Source organism: Micromys minutus (assembly GCF_963924665.1).
Source record: "Micromys minutus genome assembly, chromosome: 16".
Classification (NCBI taxonomy): Eukaryota; Metazoa; Chordata; class Mammalia; order Rodentia; family Muridae; genus Micromys; species Micromys minutus.
In genome coordinates this window covers 16,824,714-16,851,788 of record NC_137985.1, presented here as the reverse complement: position 1 = coordinate 16,851,788, position 27,075 = coordinate 16,824,714, and the positions used below count along the sequence as shown (strand labels likewise).

The 27,075-nt window shown below is 50.2% G+C and overlaps 1 protein-coding gene across 2 annotated transcripts in view; it reads left to right on the top strand.

Annotated features, from left to right (window-relative positions):
• The window catches only part of COL5A3 (collagen type V alpha 3 chain), a 44,688-nt gene extending 29,756 nt beyond the window's left edge, over positions 1 to 14,932 (top strand). For both annotated transcript variants that reach the window (XM_080930249.1, XM_080930248.1), the window contains exons 41-67: positions 131 to 184; positions 1,234 to 1,341; positions 2,097 to 2,204; positions 2,290 to 2,343; positions 2,950 to 3,003; positions 4,278 to 4,385; positions 5,511 to 5,564; positions 5,724 to 5,777; positions 5,860 to 5,913; positions 6,044 to 6,097; positions 7,266 to 7,373; positions 8,007 to 8,060; positions 8,228 to 8,281; positions 8,481 to 8,534; positions 9,315 to 9,368; positions 9,513 to 9,620; positions 9,767 to 9,820; positions 10,243 to 10,296; positions 10,456 to 10,563; positions 10,839 to 10,892; positions 10,976 to 11,011; positions 11,739 to 11,792; positions 12,367 to 12,565; positions 12,651 to 12,763; positions 13,315 to 13,383; positions 13,710 to 13,949; positions 14,043 to 14,932. In XM_080930249.1, coding sequence (XP_080786375.1) covers positions 131 to 184; positions 1,234 to 1,341; positions 2,097 to 2,204; positions 2,290 to 2,343; positions 2,950 to 3,003; positions 4,278 to 4,385; positions 5,511 to 5,564; positions 5,724 to 5,777; positions 5,860 to 5,913; positions 6,044 to 6,097; positions 7,266 to 7,373; positions 8,007 to 8,060; positions 8,228 to 8,281; positions 8,481 to 8,534; positions 9,315 to 9,368; positions 9,513 to 9,620; positions 9,767 to 9,820; positions 10,243 to 10,296; positions 10,456 to 10,563; positions 10,839 to 10,892; positions 10,976 to 11,011; positions 11,739 to 11,792; positions 12,367 to 12,565; positions 12,651 to 12,763; positions 13,315 to 13,383; positions 13,710 to 13,949; positions 14,043 to 14,186 — 2,259 coding nt within the window. In that variant the 3' untranslated portion in view covers positions 14,187 to 14,932. The remainder of the gene's footprint in view (positions 1 to 130; positions 185 to 1,233; positions 1,342 to 2,096; positions 2,205 to 2,289; positions 2,344 to 2,949; positions 3,004 to 4,277; positions 4,386 to 5,510; positions 5,565 to 5,723; positions 5,778 to 5,859; positions 5,914 to 6,043; positions 6,098 to 7,265; positions 7,374 to 8,006; positions 8,061 to 8,227; positions 8,282 to 8,480; positions 8,535 to 9,314; positions 9,369 to 9,512; positions 9,621 to 9,766; positions 9,821 to 10,242; positions 10,297 to 10,455; positions 10,564 to 10,838; positions 10,893 to 10,975; positions 11,012 to 11,738; positions 11,793 to 12,366; positions 12,566 to 12,650; positions 12,764 to 13,314; positions 13,384 to 13,709; positions 13,950 to 14,042) is intronic.
• The last annotated feature ends 12,143 nt before the right edge of the window (positions 14,933 to 27,075 follow it).

Below are 27,075 nucleotides of genomic sequence, written 5' to 3'. Positions count from 1 at the left end.
CAGAGACCTGGGGAGCGGTCAGATCTAGAGTTCAGGGCCCATCTTCAGATAAGGCTAGGGATGGTGAGGGTCCCCAAAAGTGAAGGCAAATCCTTAGGAGATTTTTCTGATTGATCATTTCTTCCCCCAGGGACCTATTGGTTTGAAGGGTGACAAGGGTCCTCCAGGCCCTGTTGGGGCAAATGTAAGTATCAACACACTGGCTGGAGTGGGGAAGTGTCTTCAGAGCTTGTTATACTCAGGATAGAGCTTGTGCTTTGGGGAAGGTGGGCCTGGCCTGGAGCACATCCTCTGACCCCCATGACCCGAGTCTTGGGCTGAAAGCTTCCTCCTTTAGAATAGTTGTCATAGGACTGGGTGGGGAGCTGGCTCAGCGGATAAAGTGCTGGCCATGAGTTCAGATCCCCAGTGATGCCCAGTGGGTGTGGCAGCCTATCTTTAATTCCAGCCTGGGAAGCCAGAGACAAGGGGTCCCCAGAGGAAGATGGTTAGTAGGACTAGCCATATCAGCAAGCTCTGAGTTTGACTGAGAGACTCTGACTCAACAGACACAGAGGAAAATTGGTGATGATTCCTGACATCAACCTCAGGACTCCAGAAGCACACATGTGCTCTTGTACCCACACATGTGTTCACATATGTAAAACCACACATGCACATGCAAATGCAAAAAGAAAAATACTATACAAGCTACATGTGGTGGTGCAAGACCTCCCTGATGTGTAGGAGGTTGAGGAGGTAGGATTGTGAATTTGAGGCTAGCCTGGTCTATTTAACGAGGCCCCATTAGAGGGAAGGGATGAAAGGGAAGGAAGAAGGAAGAAAGGAAAAGGAGAGAAAATAAAAGGAGGGAGGAGAGAGAAAGGGAAGGGAAGAGAGATGGAAAAGGAAAACAGTGAGAAGAAAGAGAGTCCATGGAGTGCTGAGAACGTCTTAAACAGGATGCCTGGCTAAGGCAAGACCCTGGGGGTAGGGTTGTGCTCTGTGTTTGCAAAATAGTAAGGTCTGTGTAGCTGGGCCTGAGTCAGTGAGGAGAAGAAGATTTCAAGGAGATGATGGGGACAGTTCATGCAGAGCTTGTGGTCCTCAAATTGAGGAGGGTGGGGCCACCAAGGGTTGTGAAGAGGATCATACTTTAATGCTTAAGGGTGCCCTCTGGCTGTGTATAAATATGATACTGGTACCAAAAGCCCTGTCACCTTAATCATTCCTGGTCCTCTGTCCCTTTTTCAGGGCTCCCCAGGTGAGCGTGGTCCTGTGGGCCCCTCTGGTGGCATTGGGCTTCCTGGCCAGAGTGGTGGGCAAGGCCCTATTGGTCCTGCTGGCGAGAAGGGGTCCCCGGTAAGTGTCTGTTGGTTGAATTTTTCTGGGGAGATGTGAATAAGTGTCAGTTCATTCCAGATAGAACATCAGCCACATACCAAAGAACTTATATTTCTGTGGGTTGGAGAGATGACGACTCATTGGGTAAGAGCATATACTGCTCTTACTGCGTACCTGAGATCAGTTCCTAGCACCCACATGAGTAGGTTCACATCTGCCTGTAATTCCAGCTCCAGGTGATCTGTCACCCTCTTCTGGCCTCTATGGGAAATTGCACTCATGTACATATATCCACTCATTCACATATGCATACATAATTAAATATGTAATAAAAATTAAAAAAATCAATTCTTGAAATTATCTTTCTCAAGTCCAGCTTAACGAAGCTGTAAGCTTGTTGGGATTATTTACAGGAGTATGGGTGAGGAGTGACTTACGAAACAAGGCTGACTCAAAGATAGCTGCATCATCACTGAATTCAAGCCTGGCTCATAGCTCAGAAGAGCTGCATCCCCGGAGCTCCCTGTCCAACTTGCAGTCAGCTTGAAAGGCCAAAGACTCTCTTCCTCATAGTTGCGAACTGCTTTTACAGCTTTAGGGTGGCTGGTGAATTCTGTTAAGTTTCAGGAACTTTTAAAGACTTGTGAGTTGTTTATATCCTGAATTTTAAGGTGCTCTCTTCAGGATGGATAAAATTTTAAAGAAATTGCCACACAGATATCCTCTCCTGTGTTTCCTGTTCATAACATCTGTTCTTCCTCTTCCTCCATCAGGGAGAACGGGGTACTCCCGGTCCCACTGGCAAAGATGGTATTCCAGGGCCCCCAGGGCTTCAGGGGCCCCCTGGAGCTGCAGGGCCTTCTGGTGAGGAAGGAGACAAGGTGAGAGGATAAGGGAGAGAGACAGTGCACAGAGAAATGGGGTATGCTGGGGGGCTGGACGCTTCCTAATATGTTTGTCCTGCAGGGGGAAGTAGGGATGCCTGGTCACAAGGGAAGCAAAGGGGATAAAGGAGATGCGGTGAGTGGGGACCCCTAGGGAAGTTGTGTTGCTCCTGGGAGGAGATTTGGGATAGCCTAGGTTTTTTGGTTCCCTTAGTTCAATCTTGAAACCTAGCTTACTGAAACTGAAGGGCTAAAGACCCCTATCTGAGCACTGTTTGGATCCTGAGAGACCAGGAGAGTAAAAAAAGAGCCCTCTATGCCTGACGAGAGGGCTTAGTCAGTAAGGGTGCTTGATGCTGAACCAATGACCTAAATTCCATGCCCAGGACCTTCATGGTGGAGGGAAACAATTGACTGTCATAAATTGTTACACACATGCAAAACGTAAATGTAATAAAAATTCAGAGACAGGCCCTTCTGGGCCTCACAGTCCCCTATTCCTCCAGGCAAGAATCTACCTTGGTCTGGGGCCAGCAGCTGTTCCCCCAAAACTTAAGCTCCAAAGGAGAGGCTTGCTCCCCCCCCTTGAGATAAAAGAGTTCACCATGTAACCTAGGCTGTCTCCAAATTTGCTATGTAGCTGAGGCTGACCTTGACTCCTGGTCCTCTAGAGTGCTAGGGTCACAGGTATGTATGACCATGCTCAGCTCTGATAGGATTTTCTGTTTTGTTTCCCCTTCAGGGCCCACCTGGACCAACAGGAATAAGGGGTCCAGCAGGACATCCAGGCCTCCCGGTGAGTTCTCCCAGCTTGGTGACTATACCCTGGGTCCCTGAAGTGAAGACTGTGCCACTCTTCTTAATCAAATCCTAGCATCCTTGCCCAGCCTCAGTTTTACCTCAGTGCCAATACCCATGATGAGCCCAAGTCCAACCTTAAATTCCATCTCAGCTCAGACTCTGCTTTCTGCTTTGATCTTCGTTCGACTCAGATACCCAGATCCTAACTTACTCTACCATCTACCCCAACAGGGTCTGCTCCTCCACTGCTGGCTTCAAATGGGAACTTGAACTTTGAATTAGACTCTAGCCTTGCCTTACTTAATTTTATGTTGCTGTTATAAAATCAGAAGCTAAATGATTTATTTGGATGATTCATCATCTAGAGACTGGGAAGTCCCTAATAGTGGTGCTGGCATCTGACCAGGGTCTCCTTGCTTGATCGCAACATAGTGTGTTAATACCAACTATGTGAACTTGGGTCTTCATTGTCTTATGAAGCCACTAATATACCATCGTGGGGTACCACTCTCATGACTGCTTCTAATTCTAAGTACTTTGGTAAGGCCCTACCTACAAACACTGTCAACATATGGACTCAGAAGAAGTTGGCAGAGTGCCCGCCTATTATGCACAAATTATGTTCCAACCCTAGTACTGCATAAGGCTTTCCCTGATGCCATGACATGTGGAACATGGAGAAGTTGTGGCTTCAGATCCTGAGAACCCAACTCTTCTGCTGTGTTCTAGTCTTTGATGCTTTGAGAAAACTTGTGCCCCCTTTTGCAACACTGACTGACTAGCTTCTGACTTCACTGTGTGATTGCTTTCTTTGACCCTGTCTGTTTCCCCTTTCAGAAGCAACTGTATATGAGATGCTATATTTCTTAATAATCTTGCCTAGCATAAGACATAGGTCGTGCAAGACCCGACCCCAGCTCTCTGTCTTCTTTATCTTCTCATCTCCTGGCCACTCTCCCCTTAGGAACCCTGTCACTAAAGAATGACCTGCTAGTCCAGGTCAGAGTGTCACCAAAACATATTAGGTCATAACTTCCAACCTAGCCCTCAAATCAGCCTCAATCTCCTACAATCCCTGCTCATAACTGCGCCCGAGCCACAGCTGTGACTCATGTGTCATTAACTCCAAAACATCACCTGAACTTTACATCAGACTAAAACCTGACTCTCACTAAACTTGATCCCATCCCCAGCCACAGTCCCAACCTTTGACCCTGTCTGCAACCTTTGATCTGGACACCAATGGCATTGTCCCTAACTTTTTCACAGGGTGCTGATGGTGCTCAGGGTCGCCGGGGACCCCCTGGCCTCTTTGGGCAGAAGGGAGATGATGGAGTCCGAGGCTTTGTAGGTGTGATTGGTCCTCCAGGCCTGCAGGTAGGTGTGTGAGTTTGGGGGCACTACCCCCTCCTAATCCCCTTATCCTGGGCTCTAATTTTTGTGGTGCGTGTGTGTGTGCGTGTGTGTGCGTGTGTGTGCGTGTGTGTGTGTGTGTGTGTGTGTGTGTGAGACTATCACTGTGTCTTAGTGATTTATAGAGATGAAAATCGCAGAGGGCTGGATAGAATGGTGGATGTCTTTAGTCCCAGAACTCAGGAGGCAGAAGAAGGTAGATTTCTGTGAGTTTGAGGTCAGCCTGTTCTTTAGAGAGAGTTCCCGGCCAGCCAAGGCTATATAGTGAGATTCTATCTCAAAACAAACAAAAAAACTAAGAAATTGAAAAATGAAGGTTAGCAAGCATGCATGTACTCATGTATGTATAGTGAACATGCATGTACTCATGTATGTATAGCGAGCATGCATGTACTCATGTATGTATAGTGAGCATGCATGTACTCATGTATGTATAGTGAGCATGCATGTACTCATGTATGTATAGTGAGCATGCATGTACTCATGTATGTATAGTGAGCATGCATGTACTCATGTATGTATAGTGAGCATGCATGTACTCATGTATGTATGTATTCATGTGTGCATGTGCATGCGGAGGCTAAGGGTTGACATTGAATGTTTTCTTTATTATTTGCCAACTAATATTTTTTTAACACTGTGTGTGTGTGTGTGTGTGTGTGTGTGTGTGTGTGTGTGTGTATTCTCACGTTCTCGTTCATGCCATGACACATGTGGGTGAAGGTCAGAAGACAACTTTCAGGAGTTAGTTCTCTACTTCTACCACGTGGGTTCCAGGGCTCGAACTCAGGCCATCAGGCTTGGTGACAATCACCTTTACCCCTGAAGCCATTTCAATGGCCCTCCTCACTTATTTTTGAGGCTCCATCTCTCGCTGAACCTGGAGTTCCTTGATTTGATCACTGGCTGACAGCAGGCTCAGGGAACCTCTTGTCAGTGCCTCCTAGCGCTGGGGTTACAGGCAGGCACTGCTGAGCCTGCTGAGAGTGGGTTCTAGGGTTCCAGACTCAGGTCCTCACACTTGTACAAGAGGTGCAAGGCCATCTCACCAGCTGCCATACCACATACAGTCTACTCTTTGTTCCGCAGGGGCTGCCGGGTCCTCCGGGGGAGAAGGGCGAGGTTGGAGACGTGGGATCCATGGTATGAACTCCCTGGGGGCTATGGAGGCCAGGTGGAACGGGAGCTCACTGGTCACTGTCATCTAAAGGGCCGCTCACACGCCGTAAGGCTACCTGCAGCTAGTGTAGGCTTTCTGGTGGAGTCATGGGGTTCATTGCACTCTACTTGGCTCTTTGACAGGGACCCCATGGAGCTCCAGGCCCTCGGGGTCCCCCTGGACCCAGTGGACCAGAGGTGAGAATGCTGGGGTGGGCAGAATGCCTCTGTGGGTCTGCCACACTTCTAGGGACTCACAGTCTCCTCATTGTCTTCCCAGGGCCCCCCGGGGCTGCCTGGAGGAGTAGGACAGCCTGGCGCTGTGGGCGAGAAGGTAAGAGGAGGGCTTGAGCTTGCCCTGGGTGGAGGGGATGAGGCTTGTCCCCTTGGCTACAGCTGTATGGGGATGCTCTTCCCTGCCAATCAGTGGGATGATCTCTTTCTATGTTCGCTGCCTCTCACAGGGTGAGCCAGGAGATGCTGGAGAAGCCGGACCCCCAGGAGTTCCTGGCACCCCTGTGAGTCTCTGTAGACTGTTGTCCTTGGACTCACATGGGAACTGCTGACCCAGAGCATGTCATGCTGTCGTGACCTCCCGGGCAGTCCTTAACTCATTGCTGACACCAGACCAATGGATAGCCTCGGTTATTGTGATGAAAGATATAAAAGATGCTCCCCCTGAGAAGATCTCAGGGGTGCTCTGTAGAGTCCCACAAGTTGCCCACTGCACAAGCATACAGGGCCGAGGAGACAGCTGGGAATTTAATTAAATCACAGCAACAAACCTTGAATTGGGGGTAAAGCTGCCCAAAGAAGGATCATTTTCTAATGCACCCAGAGGCGGTACGTGAGCTAGGACAAGTTGATAATGGGTGACAGAGCCATGATCCCTGACTACCTAGTCCTAGTTCCGTGTGACCTCTAACACCCGGGTTACCTAGGCTGCCTGACTCTGTGGTGTGTGTGTGTGTGTGTGTGTGTGTGTGTGTGTGAAAATGCAATGTCCAAAGATGCTAGAAGATGGTATCTGGAGCTGGAATTACAGGAGGTTGTGAGATACCTGATGCGAGTGCTTGGATCTCCGTTTGGCGTCTCTGCCTGATAGTTAGACATGAGCTCTGTCTTAGTTAGAGAAGAGCTCATGCTGTGAAGAGACCCCATGACCAAGGCAACTCTTATAAAGAACAACATATAACGGGGCTGGCTTTCAGGTTCAGCGGTTCAGTCCACTATCATCAAGGCCGTGTCCAGGTAGGAATGGCTCTGCAGGAGCTGAGAGTTCTACATCTTCATCCAAAGGGAGCCAGGAGCAGACTTACTCTTCTGTATTAGGTGGAGCTTCAAAGCCCACCCCCACAGTGACACACTTCCTCCAACAAGGCCACACCTCCTAACAGTAACAGTCTCTATGGGCCAAGCATATTCAAATCACCACATGCTCTTAATCACTGAGACACTGGCCCTGTTAATCCTTTAAAGTATCTATATTATATGTTCATTAGTGCATGTGTGTGTGAGAGTGGCGTGTGTGTGGAGGTCAGAGGACAGCTTTTGGAGACCAGTTCTCTTCTACCATGGGTTCTGGGGACCCGGATTGTCACACTTCCAGACCAGTGTGCTCATTTCTGTTCCCTGAAGAGACCATGACACTCTGACCTTTGACTTCTGACCTCTGTTTTTGCAAAGGGGACCAAAGGTGAAATTGGTGAAAAGGGAGATTCAGGTCCATCAGGAGCTGCTGGTCCTCCAGGCAAGAAAGGACCCCCAGGAGAGGACGGATCTAAGGGGAATATGGTAAGTCCTAGGAGGAGACAGAGCAGAGAACTTGGGGGCCCTTATTACATTAAAATTTGGTCCCTAAAATAGACCAGACATCTCTTCTTTCTGTTTGTTTTTAATTTTTCCATTTACTTTTAAAATGTTATGTGTATGAGTATTTTGCCTACACATATGTCTGTGCACCACATGTATGCCTGGTCCCTGCAGAAGTCAGAAGAGGATGTCAGATCCTCTGGAATTAGTATTGGCAATTACAAATGGCTGTGAGCCACCGTGGGGGTTCTGGGAATTGAACTCAGGACCTCTGGAAGAGCAGTCAGTGCTCTCAAGCACTGCGCCTTCTCTCCAGCCCCCATTTCTTCCTGTTTGCTGATATCTGAGCCGCCCGGATAAAGACAGGACAAACGGAAGAAGCAGTGAATGAATGAAATCTAAAACAGTGAGAAGCTGAGCCCTCCTGCTGGTCTGCCCCAGCCTTACTCACTTTAGGCAGCAAACACTTTACTGCCTGAATATAAAACCCCGACCTTTCATTTTGTGTTTTGTTTGTGACATGTCCCTTGCAACTGGTCTGGGGACACTATCCGGTGTGTGAAGGGGTGACTCCTCACTTGATAAGATGTGATAGGCAACCAGTTTTTATTCTAGGGTCCCATAGGACTCCCTGGAGATCTTGGGCCCCCAGGAGACCCTGGCGTTCCAGTGAGTATAAACTCTCCCTGTAGCTCAGTCCTAAATGTATCAAGGTATCTCCGTTTACCCGCATGTCCCCTAAACCTCGACAAGCTAAGCGAAGTGAATCCCTCACTCTGCTCCAGCCCCATCTCTGTCCCAGTGATCTGAAGACTCTCCCACTGTCTCCTCCCTAGGGTGTGGATGGCATCCCAGGGGAGAAGGGAAATGCTGGTGATACTGGGGAACGGGTGAGTGGAGGGCAAAGGGCTGTGGGGTCGGAGCAGAGTTGGTAATGGGAGAGTCGGGTACCCAGGGCGTCTGCTGGGCCCTGTGGTGTCTCTGACCCCATGATTGTGAGCGGGTGGGTAAGGTGGGATGGTGCTGGGTGGCATCTGTGGGGCTGTTTTCAGTTGTGAGCTGATGCTCTGACTGCTCTTGACTAAACAGGGGCCACCTGGAGCTTCAGGGGAACCTGGTGCCCGTGGGCCCCCTGGCAAGAGGGTGAGTAACGTTCTATGTCCTGAGGGCCTCTCGTCCACCGTCTTCAGCAATGCAATAGCACCCCACATACCCACTCGTATGATTTAAACATTTTACTTATTTACTATTTATTTGTGTGCATGTGTGTGTGTGCATGTGTGCATGTGTGTATGTGTGTATATATGCGCATGTGTGTGTATGTGTGTGCATGTGTGTGTATGTGTGTGCATGTGTGTATATGTGTGTACATGTGTGTGTATGTGTGTTGTGTGTGTATGTGTGTGTATGTGTGTGCATGTGTGTATGTGTGTATGTGTGTGTATGTGTGTGTGCATGTGTGTGTATGTGTATGCATGTGTGTATGTGTGTATGTGTGTGCATGTGTGTATATGTGTGTGCATGTGTGTATGTGTGTGTGCATCTGTGTATGTGTGTTGTGTGTGTGTATGTGTATATGTGTATGCATGTGTGTGTATGTGTTTATGTGTGTGTGTGTGTGTGTTGTATGTGTGTGCATGTGTGTGTATGTGTGTATGTGTGTTGTATGTGTGTATGTGTGTGTGTGTGCATGTGTGTGTGTGTGCATGTGTGTGTGTGTGTGCATGTGTGTGTGTGTGTGTATGATGTATCACAAAGTGATTTATAGTTCAGAGAACTATTTGTTTGAGTTTGTTCTCTTCTTCCATCATGTGGGTCTCAGACAAGGTCCTTTACCTGCTGAGCAACTTGCCAGCCCAGTCTTGACACAAATCTGGATGCCCCACACCTCACCCTCACAACACTCACACTTTCCCTCCTCAGGGTCCCCCTGGCCGCATGGGTCCAGAAGGAAGAGAGGGAGAGAAAGGCGCCAAGGTGAGCATCCCCCTGGGGATGGGTCCCCGTGCCACCTGACCACAAAACAGGCCTGCACCTCCCTCTGGGCTGCACCCCCTGGAGGTTCCAGCTGTCTGCATTCGGGCCTTTGAAACTGCTTCCCCTGATCCTTATTTATTTCAGGGAGATGCTGGTCCTGATGGGCCCCCAGGCAGGACAGGCCCCACTGGGGCTCGAGGGCCCCCTGGACGGGTTGGGCCAGATGGTCTTCCAGGGATCCCTGGTCCTGTGGTAAGTGGTGTGGAGATGTGGGGGGCAGCATGGATGGTCTTCTGGCTTAGGACCTCATCATTGTTGAGGAACCTTGGGGGATGGTGGGATGTTCACACTGGGTGCTGGTAGAGACCAGACACACTCCTGTTCTGTCTCCTCCTCAGGGTGAACCAGGTCTCCTCGGACCTCCTGGGCTGATTGGACCTCCAGGGCCCCTGGTAAGAGACTTCTCTATCCATGTGGCCACAGCTCTGAAAGCCACACTAGGTGCCTAGGGACACTGGGTGGGCTGTCCTGCTGATGGTATAGGCTAGCCCCTCACCGCCATCTGTCTATCCATACTGACTATTCTTCTAACTTCCTGGGACCCCGTCTTCATGACCTCTGTTGACCCCACACACCAAGCTTTCACATAGATGGTCTACACTCACCTTCTACAACCCCCAACTTGGAGCTCCACACTGGCTCCTGTCTTGATTGATGTCTACACTGACCACTCCCTCTGATCCTGACACCCGGTTGTCACCACCCCTCTGTCTCTGGACTGTTTGTTTCTCATTTGAAAGCTGGGTGGTTCCCTGGTAAATCTTCCCATCCCCAGCTTTCAAGGAATCACAAGCTGAACTTTATCTTTTCCCAGGGCCCACCAGGCCTGCCTGGCCTGAAAGGAGATGCTGGCCTCAAGGGGGAGAAGGTAAGCCCGCCTCCTGGTATTCCCTACGGTTCCCTCAACCTTCACTTCCTGCCCTGGCCAAAGAGAATTGGGTGTTTACTGTTCCCCAATTCATCCCTTCCAAGCCTCCAGGAGAAAGAAATTCCTAACATGTCTGTTCTATGTGCCTTTCTCTTTCAGGGACACATTGGGCTAATAGGCCTCATTGGTCCCCCAGGGGAAGCTGGGGAGAAAGGTGATCAGGGATTGCCCGGTGTGCAGGGCCCTCCAGGCCTTCAGGGAGACCCTGTGAGTATGTGCGCTGTTTGTTGAGGCAGAGAGGAAATGTTCAAAGGGGGCGGCGTGAAGAGGGTTGGAATGGGGGAGGGCTGTGGTAGGGGGATGGGGGCCTCTAATTGGGGACTGTCATGTAGGAAGCTATCTGGGTACTTAGGGGTCTTTTAGAGGAGTTGGGAGTCTGTGTGTTGCTTCAGGCATTCTTTTGGGTGTATAAAATACGTTAGAGAGGTGTGTGCATAGCAGGGCTGGGCTTGTTAAGGCTGACACCAGTGTTTCTCTTCTAGGGTCTTCCTGGTCCTGTTGGCTCGTTAGGTCACCCTGGGCCCCCAGGTGTGGTGGTGAGTGTGGGGATGTTGGGGGGAAGGGGAGACCACTGTGATGGTGGAGTTGAGACTTCAACATTCCCTGTCCCTTCCCACAGGGCCCTCTGGGACAGAAGGGCTCCAAGGGGTCCCCGGTGAGTGGCACTGCCCCCTGGGCCTCCACGTCCCAGCTCCCCTCCCCCTCTCAGCCCCATTCCTTTGTTTACTCTTCACGTGTCCTGTGTTTAGCACCCACTGCCACACTCTTGGGATCTAAGATACTGTGTTTGTAGGAGGGAATTCTGAACTACTGTTAGAAGAGATAAGTCTGCAGAAGACTGTGCTGATTTCAGAGGATAAGGGATGGAAACAGCTTAGGTTTAGCACAGGACACAGGAAGCCTCTTATGGGGCCCTGTGTGTGTGCACTTGTATGTAAATGTATGGACACATGTATACATGTGTGTGCCTTGCCTAAGGTAGGGAGAAGAATATTTAAAGGGCCCGGCTTAGAGGGGCGATAGGAATGAACGGGGCTGTATTGGGGAAAGTGAGGGGATATAATGGGAATTTAATGTAGGAGGCTTTGTCTGGGGGTTTGGAAAGCCTCTAGAGGATTGTGTGTACATGTATGTATACATGGGCATATTTATGCACAATTGTATGTGCATGCATATGAATGTGTATGTTTATGCATGTGTGTAGATGTGTATGCACACACATGTGCATATGAATCTGTGTATTCAGATGTATGTGTGTGCATGTGTTTTTTCATGTATTTGTGTGTGTGTGTGTGTGTGTGCATATTGCACATATGTGTGTTTGCATTGGTAGAACCAGGTCTCCATAGGCAGGATTTATTTCAAAGTGACCTCTCTCATAGGGATCTCTTGGTCCTCGTGGAGACCCTGGACCAGCAGGCCCTCCTGGTCCCCCGGTGAGTTCCCAGACTCTGGAGGAGGGCAGGAATTAGGCTTGGGGTATCCTTATCATGTCCCCCAGAACCCAGTCCAGTGTCCAGTCTGTGGCTCAACATGCAGCTCCTTGCAAGCTTTGTGGGGAGTAAAGTGCAGTGGGTGGTGCCCACCTGACGTTCCAGCACTGGGGAGGTGGGGGCAAGAGGATCAGGAGTTCAAGGTTATCCTCAGCTACATAGAGAGTTTGAGGTTAGCCTGGGGTACATGAGGCCCTATCTCAAGACAAACAAACATCCAAAAGAAGCCATGGAAGACAGTCTGGGTTTGGGGGTTTTGGCAGTCCCAATAGGGCCACTCGTGGAGTCTGCCCTGAGCTCCCGGGTTGTCTGGCGGGTTGTCTGGCCGGCTCTCCCTCCCTGAATCTGTTACCCTTCATTGTCTCAATGTCTCTTTCACTTCTCTCACGTGCTTCCCTCCCCACTGACCTCCCCCTCCTCTCGCTCCTCTTCTTCTGAATCTCTCCACCTCTCATTGTCTTGTCTTCCCGTCTCTCTGATTCCTCCTCTCCTCCATTCCCGTTCCCTGTGAGTCCAGGGCTCCCCGGCTGAGGTGCATGGCTTGCGCAGGCGCCGCTCCGCATTGGCCAGCCTGGAAGGGGGCCTGGAGGAGGTGATGGCCTCGCTCAATTCCCTGAGCTTGGAGCTGGAGCAGTTGCAGCGACCTCCGGGCACAGCTGAGAGCCCAGGCCTCATATGCCACGAACTTCACCGTAACCACCCACACCTGCCAGATGGTGAGGTCCAGGTCCCTTCCAGGAAGGGCAGGTGAACACACGCAACATTCATATCCACGGACTCACTGGGTCTGGTTCTTGGTAGGAGAGTATTGGATTGACCCCAACCAGGGCTGTGCACAGGACGCCTTCAAGGTTTTCTGCAACTTCACTGCGGGAGGAGAGACCTGTCTCTATCCAGACAAGAAGTTTGAGACAGTGAGTGAAAGAAACCATCTTGTCTTTTTCTTACCTCTGCTATCTTTTGCCACCTGGGAGACCTTATTCTGCCTTCACATGGCACATAGCCCTTCTGTCTGTGTCAGTAATTCCCACAGTACGGGACCTAAAGCCAAGCCTCAAGGCGAGGGTACTGCTCAGGAACAGAGCACTTGGCCAGCATCATGAGGCCGTGGGCTTCATCCCCAGTGCTTGCCAAGTATGAACGGGGGCAGGGTGGGGTGCGGATCCCATCCCCAAGGCTCAAAGAGCATGCACAGCCCCAGGCTCCGTCCCCTACCAGCACCAAGCCTTCTGTCCCCCCCCCCCCCCCCGTACTTGATGGGCAGGGCCTTGGGTTTATCCAGTCACTACAGAGAGTCCTGGGAGTTTCCTAAATGAGGCTGAGGGAGCTGTGGACCCATTCACCAGCACCCTTTGCTCTGCCCTTGCTGAGGGCACAGCCTGTGTCATCCACGATCCACAATGTTAGTGTGAGGAGGCAGAGGGGACTTGGGTTGATGCCCAGTGACCTTCCCATCCTCCCTCAGGTGAAACTGGCTTCCTGGTCCCGAGAGAAGCCTGGAGGCTGGTACAGCACCTTCCGGCGAGGGAAGAAGGTGGGTTCAAATGCGGACATGGAGGATGGCAGGAGAACTGGTGGGAACTGGTGTGGGGATTTGGGGTGTGAAGTAAACAGGGTAGTCAGATAAGGACATGCACTTCTCTACGAAGCCCTGGGCTCCATTCCTAGCACTGCGTAAATAGGAACTTCAAGTGTTCAAGGCCATCATAAGCTACATCATGAATCCAGGACCAGTTTGGGCTACTTGAGACTTGGCAGAAATGTCAGGCCTGCTGGTAGACGGCAGGTGGACTGGGAGGTATCTTCCTCGGCAGGAGCATGGGCTGATGAAGCCCCTCACCCTACCTTGCCCCACCACAGTTCTCCTATGTGGATGCTGATGGCGCCCCGGTGAATGTGGTCCAGTTGACCTTCCTGAAGTTGTTGAGTGCTGCAGCCCGTCAGAGGTTCACTTACACCTGCCAGAACTCGGTGGCGTGGCTGGACGAAGCTGCGGGTGACCACAGGCACTCTATCCGCTTCCAAGGGACCAACTGGGAAGAGCTGTCCTTCAACCAGACAACAGCAACTACCATCAAGGTCTCCCATGATGGCTGCCGGGTAAGGTCATGAACCAGGAGGCTGGCGGGTGTGGAGTGGGGAAGCCTCTCCTCACCCTTCTCTAACCGACTCTCCATGCCCTTTCATGGCCAGGTCCGGAAGGGACAGGCGAAGACCCTCTTTGAATTCAGCTCTTCTGTGGGGTTTCTGCCTCTGTGGGATGTGGCCGCCATTGACTTTGGCCAGACTAACCAGAAGTTTGGGTTTGAACTTGGACCCATCTGCTTTAGCAGCTGAATTTCTGAGGTGGGAAGGAAGTTAAAGGGAGCCCACCATGGGGCTACTTGGTGCTGAGGCTTTGAGGCCATTCTATTTATCACCAGGGACTCTAAGTCCAGGGTCACGTGACTCTGACTATTCTTTCTCCCTTGTGGGGGTGAGGGTGGAGAGCTCCCTCTGTCTATTCATCCCAGGTGGCATACCCAGCTGTCTGCTGGCTTCGCCCCTTCATCCAACCATTCATTGCACACACCCACCCCCACACCTCCATGCAGTAGCCTTACAACTCAGAGCTGATGAAGCCTCACCCCTGCCTCTCCACCCCTCCACCCCTCCACCAGGCCTTTGGTGCTATCCCTCTCCATAGTTAAGCACTGGATACCTCCTGATCCCTGGCTGGGACCCCTCCCTCTCATTCCTGTTCTCGACATGGGATGCCCCTCCCCTGAGATGTGCCTTCCTTCTGCTTCCTGTCCCAGCTCTGCACAATCCCCTCTCCCTACTCTGCCCCACTCCCATGTCCCCAAGCTTTCTGGGGACCAAGATGTTGTGTACAAATCAGGATCCTAAATGGTGCTGCCCTGCTTATAACTGGGAACTGTCTGAAGAGGGGAATGAATGGTCTGTGGTCTATTTAATCTGCTTCCCTCTGAAGGAAGTCCAGGATATGATGAGAGATTCCAGAAGGACCTCTACCTTCCCTCACCTACGCGGCTCTCCTCCCCAGGACTTAGGGCAAAATCGCCATCTCAAGAATAAACCAAGGAACTGTGCTCTTCTCTTTAAAATGTTTCATTTGGTGGAAGTGGGAAGCCCATAGCATGTGTGTGTAGGCCAAAGCATGTGTGTGGAGGTCAGAACATGTGTGTGGTGGCCACAGCAGGTGTGTGGAGGTTAAAGGAACTTTCAGGAGTTGGTTCTCTCCTTTAAGTGGGTTCTGTTTCATAGATTAAACTCCAGTTCTCAGGTTTGGCAGCAACACCTTTGTTTGCTTTCTTTCTTTCTTTCTTTCTTTCTTTCTTTCTTTCTTTCTTTCTTTCTTTCTTCCTTTCTTCCTTCCTTTCTTTCTTTTTCCCCTTTTCCTCCTTCTCTTTTTTTTTTTTTTTAAGACAGGATTTCTTAATTTCCTGGAACTCATTCTGCAGACCAGGCTGGCCTTAAGCTCATAGATTGACCTGCCTCTGCTTCCCAAGTACTAAAGACATATGCCACCAAACTTGGGGACATTTAAGATTTAATTCATGGGACTGGCAAGATGGCTTCTGTCTTAGGGTTTCCATTGCTGTAAACAAACACCATGAACAAGACAACTTCTATAAAGGACCACACTGAATGGGGGCTGGCGCACAGGTTCAGAGGTTCAGTCCAGTATCATCATGGCGGGATGCATGGCAGCATCCAGGCAGACATGGTGCTGGAGAAGGAGCTGAGAGTTCTGCATCTTGATCCAACTGCAGCCAGGGCACTGGGTGAAGCTTCAAAGCCCACCCTCAGTGATGCACTTCCTCCAACAAGGCCACATCTACTTCAACGAGGCCATACCTCCTAATAGTGCAATTCTCTAGAGGCCCAATCATATTTAAACCACAGCTCAGCAGGTAAAGGTACTTGCCACCAATACTGGTTACCCAAGTTTGGTCTTCAGAATTCACATGTGGGAAGGAGAGAACCTGCAAGCTAACCTCTGACTTCCATATGCATGTGTCCTCTTTTCTCCCAATAAATAAATGTAAGAATAAAAATTTAAGATTTAAGCCAGTCCAGGAATGGTGGTAGGTAGATACCTTGTGAGGCAGAGGCAGAGGCAGGAAGATCTCTGGGATTTAAGGTTTGCCTGGTCTACCTGCATAGCAAGCTCCAGCATAGCCAGGGCTACATAGAAAAGACCCTGACTTAAAGAACCAAAACCCAAAGATTCAAACATCCAGGGGCCAACTGTAGTGGTTGAAAATATCTTCTTTTTTTTTCCCCCTCGAAGATAGTCATGTAGCCCAGGCTGTCTTGAAATCTTTATATAGCCAAGGATGATCTTGAACTCCTGATCTTCCTGTTCCCACCTTCCCAGTGCTGGGATCACAGGCTTGCACCTCCACAAATGGATGATGCCCTGCTGAAAGTGGGACCCGGGCTTCATACATGCTAGGTCAGCACTGCAGCTGAGTCCCAGTTTTCCATGTTGACAGTTATTGGGTTCTTAAGTCTCTGGCTTGCCCAAGAGGATGGTTCTAGAGGTTCCCATTGGACATAATAGTTGGAAGAGAAATGAACAGAGGGTAAGGTCTGGGTGCCACTTCAGGGTGAGCTGAGTAGGAAAAAAAATTGAACTAGGGGTTGAAGTTTGCTGTGATTTGGAAGTTGGAAACCAGAGGCTGAGGGCCAGGCTACAGCTCAGAGGCAGAACTAACTTGGTATGTGCAAGATTCTGGGTTCAAAGTCTACCTCAAAAACAGTACAAATGAGAGATGACAGGAGTTGGAGATTGGCTTCCTCTACATGAACCTGTGGCTGTGCGTTAAGGACAGGCTTATTTGAGTTACAGGCTGAGTGCGGAGTGGGAAAGAATATTCTTGGAGGGTTGGTGAGATGGGTCTGTGGAAAGGCACCTGACATACAACTTAGAAGCTGAGCTTAATTCCTGGGACCCAGGTAAAGGTGGAAGAGGAGGCTTGAATTCACAGAACTGTGCTTTTGACCTCTACACATGCTACACACACACATCTCACACAAACATGCCACAGACACACACACATGCTACACACACACATCCCCCTCCACATGCCACACACACATACTACACGCACACACATCCCCCTCCACATGCCACACACACATGCTACACACACACACATGCCCCTCCACATGCCACACACACATGCTGCACATACACACATCCCCCTCCACATGCCACACACACATACACACACATGCTACACACATGCCACACACACATATACACGTATACACACACAGAAAGAGAAAGAGAAACATACAAAGAGAACTATATATTAGAATTTGGGGACTGCAGATATGGCTCAGGCATAAAATACTTGCTGCACAGGCATGAAAACCTAAATTTTAAGGCCCCAGAAGCAAAAGGGGCCAGAGGCCTATCACAATGGGACATACCTTTAGTTCCAGCACTTGGAAGACAGTGACAAATGAATCTCTTAGTTTGAGGCCAGCCTAGTCGACAGAGAATTTCAGGACAGCCAGAGCTACACACAGTGGGACTCAGTCTCAAATCTCCTACCCCCCAAAAGCAAGGTGTTGGGGCTGGGGTGACTCAGTGATTAAGCACTTGCCTCAAAAGCAAGAGTGGTAGAGTCTGGACCCCCCCAGAACCCATGTTAACTCTGGGTGGGCCTAGTGTCCCACTTGTAATTTCAGCTTGGAATGCAGAGATGGAGTCCTCAGAGCAAGCTGACTTGTAGGACTAGATATTTGGGAAACATTTGTTTGAGAGATCCTGCTTCAACAAGGAGGAAAAGCGATGGAGGATGATTCTCAGATCAGCTTCCAGCCTCCACACACATGCACATGCATGCACACGCGCACACACACACACACACACACACACACACACAAGTGGGAGTGGAATTTATAGCCAAGTTTAGTGGCACAAGCCTGGTGGTGGTTGCACGGGTGATGTGCCAAAGTCTTGCAGCTCTGCCCTCACAGTTCTTTGGGGGTTTTTTGTCTTTTGATTTTTCACATAAAAACCACATCCTGGTTGACACATTTGAATCAGCAAGAAGCAGACTGCCGAAGAAAAAGCAATGTGAGTGCATTTAGGGGCTTTCCTGGGCCTGGGCCTATCAACCAGGCCTTTGATGGATGAGGCCTTTGTTCTCATTTTGCTGAGTTTTAAGGTTGGAATGGTACCTCTAACATGGCGTCAGTTTACTAAGGTCTGGAAGTCCGTTATAGAGAGACCAAGCCAAGCAATGATCGACACCTGCCTGGGCCACGGAGCAAGACCTCTCTCGGACATAGGAGACCAATCTCACTGGGCTCGGCTGCTGCAGAGGCTGCTGGGACTCAAGATGAGCCTGGGCGACTGGAGATGAAGTGGGTTTCGAGGGACTTGAGTGCTAGATGTGTGCCTGGGGCTTTTTAAACAGCATGGTGGAGTTATGGTTTATACAGCATGTAATTCACGCATTTAAAATACACAATTAAGTGGCTTTTAGTAAATTCAAATCTTGTCTTACCATTACCACAGTTTTAGGATGTTCACATTAACCCGGAAAAAGTCTTGTAGGCATAAGCAACTGCCTGTTCTGTAATGTGAGCCCTCGGCAACTCACTATTCTTTGATCCGAAGATCCACTTTCTCTGGACCTTTTATAGACATGGAATTAAAGGGCCTGGGCATGACTCTGTGGGTAAATGCTGCTGCTAAGCTTGATGACTTGTGTTTAATCCCCGGAACATGCTTGGTGGAAGGAGAGAACCAGTTCCTGCAAGTTGCAAGTTGTTTTTGTTGTCCTCACTACATATGAATGTGTGCGCGCGCACACACACACTGCACTAAATGAATAATTAAAAGTTTTGTTGGTTAGTCATGATGGCACATGATTTTAATGCTAGCACTTGGGAGGTAGAGGCAAGTGGTTCTCAGTGAGTTCAAAGCTGGTCTGGTCAATAAAGTAAGTTCTGGGCCAGTAGGGATACACAGTGAGACAGTGGTGTGTGTGTGTGTGTGTGTGTGTGTGTGTGTGTGTGTGTGTGTGTGTGTATGTGATGGGAGTTGGGGGAGATGGGGTGTGTGTGCCTGCCCGTGTGTCTGTACATCATGTAAAACAGTGTGTGTGTGTGTGTGTGTGTGTGTGTGTATTATGTGTAATGGAAGTTGGGGGAGATGGTGTGTATGTGCCTGCTCGTGTGTCTGTACATTATGTAAAACAGTGTGTGTGTGTGTGTGTGTGTGTGTGTGTGTGTGTGTGTGTGTGTGATGGGAGTTGGGGGAGATGGGGTATGTATGCCTGCCCGTGTGTCTGTACACCATGTGCACTCAGAACTCACACAGGCCAGAAGAGGGAGACTGACCCACTGGTCCTGGGACTACAGACAGTTGGCAGCCACCATATAGGTGCTGGAATCAAACCCAGATCTTTTGGAAGATAAGTCATTGCTTTTATTTGCTGGATCATCCCTCCAACCCTAAAAAGAAATGTTTTTTAAGGGTTAGGCATAGACTTGTGGACACAGCCTCTACCTTGAACTCCCCACTGTGCAAGAGGGGCTGGGGCGTGGCTCTCTGGTAGGACAGTCATCTGGCATAAGCAAGACTCTGGGTTCCATTGGAAGCGCCACAAATAAACAAACACAGTGAACACATTGTGTCGTGATAACTTACAGTACCTGATACAATGTAAGTGTTGTGTGAATAGTCATTGCTTAGTGGACTAATGATAGGACATTTTTCTGGAGCTGGGTCCCAGCTGGACAAGGGTTTGCCTAGCGTGCACAAAGATCTGGTTCCATTCCTAGGGTTTGCCTAGCGTGCACAAAGATCTGGTTCTATTCCTAGGGTTTGCCTAGCATGCACAAAGATCTGGTTCTATTCCTAGGGTTTGCCTAGCATGCACAAAGATCTGGTTCTATTCCTAGGGTTTGCCTAGCATGCACAAAGATCTGGTTCTATTCCTAGGGTTTGCCTAGCATGCACAAAGATCTGGTTCTATTCCTAGGGTTTGCCTAGCATGCACAAAGATCTGGTTTTATTCCTAGGGTTTGCCTAGCATGCACAAAGATCTGGTTCTATTCCTAGCACAGGATGAACCAGATGTCACTTGCTTGTTGTCCCAGCACCTGGGTGACAGAGGCAGAGAGATCAGGACTCCAACATAATCCTCAGCTACAAATTCAGCTGGGGGCTAGCCTGGGCTCCACAAGATCCTATCTCAATAAAACAATAACCAGGCCAGGCTCTGGCTTAGTCAGGACAGTGCTTAGACTGTAAGCATGAAGGACTCCATTGGATTTCCAGAAGCCATGGTGGTCTGCGCTTGTAACTCTCTACCCAGTGAGTTACATCCCAGTCAATATTCTCTTTCTTACTCATCATAGTTCACAGAAGAGTAGGGAAGCTGCTGTGCTCTGTGTACACACACTCTCTCTTTACTAGACAGAATCCTGTGTTGCTGGTCTCAAACTCACTATGTAGCTAAGGGTGTCCTTGATTTTCCTGCCTGTGCTTCCTAGAGTCTGGGTTACAATCATAAGCCACCATGTCTAGTTTACTGCAGTGCTGGAAACAGAGCTGAGTCTTGTGTGTGATAGGCAAGCTCTCTACCCAGCGAGCCAGGTCTGCACTCCTGTGGCCCAGGGTCTGAGTGCAGATCTTCCTTGGTTTTGCAGTTCCACCTCACATACCCCAAGGCTTGCCTTTGGATAGAAAGGATGATTAGTATATAGCTTAATGGGGATGCTTTAATTATCCAGGAGCTTGTTAATGAACGAGCAACACAACCCTGTAAATTTCAGGTTAATTGACAAAGGTGTGAGGAGGGAATTCCATTCTGAGCTGGCTCAGCTTTTACCCAGCGTCACTGCCAGCATGCTAGTGGCTGTTGGGAAAGCCCCCAGCTCATCTGCATATTCAGCAGCTCTGATTAATTGTTTTGTTTCCTCAGCAAATACTGATAGCCCCTGTTCCTGGTTGGGGTGCAGAGGTCAACAAGGGGCTGCCTGGGCTTCATAGGGGGCCCTTTGTGGGGACGCTCAGCAGGGGATTGTGCCTCTTGGCTTCAGCTCTGCAGCGGGTCAGGCACATGCGCTGCCACATTCAACTCTTGCTTGTCATTGTTGCAGCCTGTTTGTCTATCTGTCTGTCCATCCATCCTTCCCTTCGCTCCTCTTACTCCCTCCCTTTCCTGCTTGACTCTGTGTGTGTGTGTGTGTGTGTGTGTGTGTGTGTGTGTGTGTGTGTGAGTGTGTGCCCTTGTTCACACAGGAATACCAAAGAAAAATGTCAAGGTCCCAGCCCTCTCTGCATTCCCTACCCTGTCTTTTTCCCATCAGACAAGATCCCCAGAACTTCGAGCTCTGTGGGAGCAAGCCCCAGGGAAGTGCACAGAATCACACCTGTGGCTCCTGGAACTCTGAACGCAGATCTGCTTGCCCTAAAGATGCTCTTGACCACAGATGTTGCCCCAGCCTCCCCTGCTTGTCTTCTTTCTCATTCTCTTTCGGTCTTGCTTTGTCCCTCCCTCCATTCCTCCCTTCCTCTCCCTCCCTTCTTCTCCCTCCCTTCCTCTCTTTCCCTTCCTCTCCCTCCCTTCTGCCCCCCTTCCTCCCTCTCTCCCTTTCTTGATGTTTTGACAGAATCTCATGCAACCCACAAGTTCAAGGACATCCCTGGTTACATAATTTGAGGCTAGCTTGGGTTTTCTGTGAAACTTGGTCTAAACCCTGCCTCCTCCCCCACCCCCACCCCCCAAATAAAACAAAAGGATCTCAGCTAACTCTCCATCTCCCAGGCTGCACCTCCCAGGGGTCAGGGCATCACCACAGTGGTCTTTGTGGTGCTGGGGCTGGAACTCAGGGCTTTGTGGATGCTAGGGAAGTGCTCTAGCCACTGAGCTGTAGACCCTGTGCTATTGTAGTTGAGGCAGGATCAGGCTATGTAGCCCAGGCTGCCCTGGGCCTCCTCCTGCCTTTGTGCTAGAATGACAAGCCTGTATTACCATACCCAGATGACAATGGTCATTTGTGTTCCCACAAACCAGTGCAGCCAGAGTCGGGATACTCTCTGCAACTTCTTGTGCCTCACATGTCATCCACCTCATGGATGGAGCCATGCTTGCTTATTCATCTGAGCTAGAATCCTAACCCCAGCCCTTCTTAGCTGTGTGACCTTAGACAAGCAGCTTAGCCTCTCTGAGCTTCAATATAGTCTCTGGTGAAACCCATTCTCGAGTTACCGCAGGAGTGAAAATAAACATGGACACCCCACCCCCTCCCCCAGCTAGGGAGGGGGCGGAAGTCTGACTCCTCCGTGGTAGGATCTGCTCTGCTTCTAAGCGGAGTTCCAAGTTCCCCGCGACCACAGATGAAGGCTTCATTTCCTGTCTTGGCAGAGCCGGGAAGCCTTACTGGGTCTCCTTGTCCCGCCAGCTCGGACCTCAATTCCCAGGCCTCTGATGGAAAGCACATGCTCTGGCCTGAGGCCCTTCCTCCTTCCCTGCTCTGCTCCCACTGAGGCCCTCCTGACTCATTCTGGCCTCCGCCGCCCCTTCTCCCAGGCTCATTCCCACGCCTCTGGGACAGCTGCTTGTGTGTCAGAGGGTGTTAGTGTGGTTCCATGTGTGTGGACTCCCTGCCAGCGATGGGAACTCGGGGGTAACTGCACCCTAACTATGTTTCCGTGGTATGCTCTGTATTTAGTGTCTATGCAAGTGAGTTCACATGTTAACCATGAATGGTGGAGGGTTTTTTTTTTTTAAACTATCCTTAGACTGTGTAGACCAAGCTGGCCTTGAACTCACAAAGATCCTCCTGCTTCTGCCTTCCAGTGCTGGGATTAAGCCAAAACACACCATGCCAGACTCTTGTTTTATTGTATTTTACTTTTTGTTACATTTTATTTATTGTGGGTGCTGGCTGATTCATGTCCACAGTATGGGTGTGCAAGCCAGAGAACAGCTTGCAGGATTCAGTTCTTTCCTTCTTCCATTAAGGCTCCAGGGATCAAATTCAGGTGGTTAGGTTTGGAGGCAAGCCCCTTTACTCGCTGAGCCCTTTTGCCTGTACTGGCTTCTGTGTGCATGTGATATATGTTTTATGCATATGTATAGAGTGTATATGTGTGCATGTGTACATTCGAGGAAGTGTGCACCTGCCTGCTGCATGTAAGACATCAGACAGGCTCCTCTCTTGCTCCCCGCCTTATTTCCTTGAGACAAAGTGGACTGACCAGGTCAGACATGGACTGAATTCAGTTCACTGTCTCAACTATGCTGTTCTCAGGATCTGCCTGTTTCAGCCCCCAAATGCTAGGGTTACTAGTTTTTCACTGGGGTGCTGTGGGTTCGAACCCAGACTCCTTGTGCAGGTTCAGTAAGCCTTTTTATCCACTGAGCCGTCTCTCAGACCCTCTTAGGGTTTGCTCGTTCTTAAACTTTTTTCTACGTGTGTAAATGTGTGCACACACGTGGAGCGGGGCTGTGTGTGAGCACAGGTACAGAGATAGTATAGAGTCCTCACAGAACTTGGAGCTCACTGATTCGGCCAGGCTGGCTGCAGACTGAGTCCCAGGGACCCCGTGTCTCTGCCTCCCTGGTGCTGGGATTGCAGGCAGCTGCCACCACACCCAGTCTTGAGGACTGAATTTGCACGTCTGCAGTGAGCAGTCTACTGACTGAGCGTCTCCTCAACTCCAGACTTTTGATTTGTGCTTTGGTTTTTCCAGAGAGGGTTTCTCTGTGTAGCTCTGGCTGTCCTGCAATTTACTCTGTAGACCAGGCTGGCCTTGAACTCACAGAGATCCTCCTGCCTCTGCCACCCGAATGCTGGGACTAAAGGTTTTGTTTTCAAGACTGGGTCTCACAGAGTTCAGGCTGACCTCAAATTCACCACATAGCTAAGGATGGCCTTGAACTCCTGACCCTCCAGCTTCCACCCTCTGAGTGCTGGGATGGGAGGCGTGTACCTCCGCACTCTCTGTGACGGCCTGTGCTGTGATGTTTGTACATCAGCTGCTAAAGATTCCGCCGGAGCAACCGGAGGCCAAGTTCCCATCTCTGTAACTGGGTCAACGGGCTCATGCGTGTGCCTAATGCTGGCAGGTCCCCCAGTTCTCTGGCAGCAGTGGCTACACACTGACAAATGACTGAAGGGAGGAAGAAGTCTGGTGAACCAAGGGCCTGGGGGAAACCTTGAGAGCCTCTTTGGGGACACAGATGAGACCTGTTCTCCTTGCCAGGCAGGGGACTTGGGAGGCTGAGGATGAATCTATCTGGCAGGATCCTGAGGAACTGGCCTCACCTGGGTGTGGACAGGCCCCATGAACACGCCTGCTACCCCCAACTCTGGAATTTAACATACATCAAGGGCTGGAGCTGGGGGTACGTAGGTAGACTGCTTGCCTACCCTGCAAGCTCTGGGTTTCATTCTCAGCACCGTACAAACTAGATGTGGGGATGCATACCTGCCACCCAGCACCCAAGCAGTGGAAGTAAGTGGATCAGGGGCTCAAGGTCATCCTCACAGGGCACTTGCAAACACACACGGGACTAGGGCTGCGGTACAGCTCAGGAGTCACTGTTCATCTAGCATGCTTGGGGCTGCAGCTTCAGTCTTAGCAGGAAAGAGGGGGGAGAGGGGGGAAGGAGAGGAGGAGATAGGAGAGAGAGGGGGGCTGATGAGGAAGAGGAGGAGGGAGAGGAGGAGGAGGATGAAGGGAGAAAAGAGAGAAGACAGGGACTAGTGAGATGGCTCAGAGTTAAAACTACTCACCACTAAAGCCTGACAACCTGAGTTCAATCCTTGGTAATCACAAGGATTTACTTCCTGTAAGTTAGACACTAAGTGAATAAATAAGTGTGTGTGTGTGTGTGTGTGTGTGTGTGTGTGTGAATGAGAGAGAGAGAGAGAGAGAGAGAGAGAGAGAGAGAGAGGGAGGGAGAGAGAGAGAAGTCAAGGAAGAAAGGTGTGATGGGACTTATTTAGCTCAGTTCTGTTCATCTGGAGTCGAGCCAGAAGGTAGTTTAAACTGAAGGGTGTAGGAGGGAAGATGGTTGCTCACAGACTGCATGGAAGGAGGGTCTTGTTTGCTGGAAGTATTCCTGAATATTTCCTGGGAGGCAGAGGCAAAGTTGTATCTGGTTATATAGCAAGCGCTAGGCCAGCCTGGGCTACAGGATGCTCTGTCCTCAAACCAGCAGCTTTAAGAACAATGTACATGAGTGTTTTGTATGTGTGCTGAGTGTTTTGTGTATGGTATGACAGGTTGTGTCCTGTGTGTGGTGTGTTTTGTGTGTAATGTGTTGTGTATGTTGTGATGCATATGGTATGTAGCATGCTGGGTATGTTGTGTTCTGTCTATGCAGTGGTGTATGTGATGTGTTTTGTGTAATATTGTGCTGTGTGTTTTGTGTGTTGTGCTACATATGTGCTGTGCTGTGTGTAGTGTGTGTTATGAATGTGGTATGGTTGTCAGTGTGGCTGTGTGTGCATGTCCATGCACATATGTATGCATGTGTGGAGAGAGGCTGATGTTGAGTTTTCTCTGTACATGTTGGTTTTGTTTTGTTTTGAGTCAGGGTCTCTCACTGAACTTGCTCACTGGTTCAGCTGTGCTGATGGAACTTCAGGGATCCATGTTACTCTGCAGAGATTAGAGGCTCAATTTGGCCAGGGAACCTGCCTGTCTCCCCCACACCCAGGTTTTCTCATGGGTGCCAGGAATCTGAATTCACTCTTCATGTTGAAGAAGCAGGCTCTTTATCAAGTGAAACCCCACCCCACCCCACCCCAAACACATCTTCAGAGTTTATCTCTAGGAAGCAAGAGCCACACCGGGAACTAGGGTGTGATGTGGCGTTTAAATGGTGGAAGCTTGGCCCAGGGGTTAATGGAACCTTTAAAAGGCGGGGCTTAGTGGAAGATGATGCAACCACTAGGGGGCGCTGAGAGACAGTTCAGTAAAGAGCACTGGCTACTCTTGAAGAGGACTTCGTAAGGGCACAGTGAGGTTATGGGATCCTGCCTACTTCCCACTACGGATGGCTGGGCTTTCTCTCTCTTCCTCTTCCTCTCCTCCCTCCCCTCCCCTCCCCGGCCCCCCGTGTTTGTGTGTGTTTTGAGACAGTCTCATGTACCTCTAGCTCAATGTAGACCAGGCAGGTCCTGAACACAGCATTCTGCCGGCCTCTGCCTGTACTGGAATCAAGAACCAGCACCACCATGCCCTGAAAGTGGGTTATGTGCAGATCGGGTTGGCGTCTACACCCTCTGGCTGTCTGACCTGCCCTGTGATCTCTTCCCTACTGCCCACTACAAGCACGCCCACCCCACCCCCACCACCACCACGAGTGTCTAACTACAGTCTAGCAGATGCACGTGTTCTGCCCTTGAACCCCCAGATAGAAACTCTGTTTTGTTTGACTTTTTATTGATTCTTTGCGAATTTCGCATTATGCTCCCGGGTCCCACACATCTCCCCATCCCTTTATATCTTCTTTCCACCCTTGTAAGCTCCCTGCAAAACAAAATAAGAAATAAAACAAAACCCAAGCTGTCTTGTCATGGAAGCTGTAGGGTCACCGTGCACCCCACCGCACACACCTTTCCACGCTTCCTAGCCTGCAAAGGTGCATTATTTCGAGTCATCGGTCTGCTTCGAGGCCTCTGGCTTCTGCTATCTATCCACAGTGGATCCTCACCAGGACTCCTCTCTGATATCCTGTTGTCCTGTGACATGGAGTTCATTGCAGGACCAGCCCTCCTCACACACTCCAGCAGATCATCCACGGGGTCGATGTTGGGGTGGGACAACTCAAAGTCCCGGATGTGGGCTTGGGTGGTGTCTGGGGTGGTCAGCCTGACAGCGTGAGCTGTCCAGCACTGCCTGGGCTAGTTTACCTAATGCTGCAGCCAGACCGCAAGGAAAGCCAGGTCTCCTGCTTTCATGCCCTTGGGACATGCCACCAGGGCCGGCTGTATATGCGTGGGGGTGCTTTCCAGAGCTGCAGCTGCTGAGGGGCAGCGACAGCTCTCCCCTCTCCTCTCATGACTGGGGCCAGTTCTCCAGCCTGCCGCAGGTGACCTGAGGTGCTGTCGTGACAACAGCAGGCTTGCCTGGCTCTCCCACCAGGGCCAGCTCTACTGTGTCACCCAGGCATGGTGCAGGGCCTGCTCTCCCAAGTACAGCCTGCAAGGGGTGAGGCCAGATCTCCTGAGT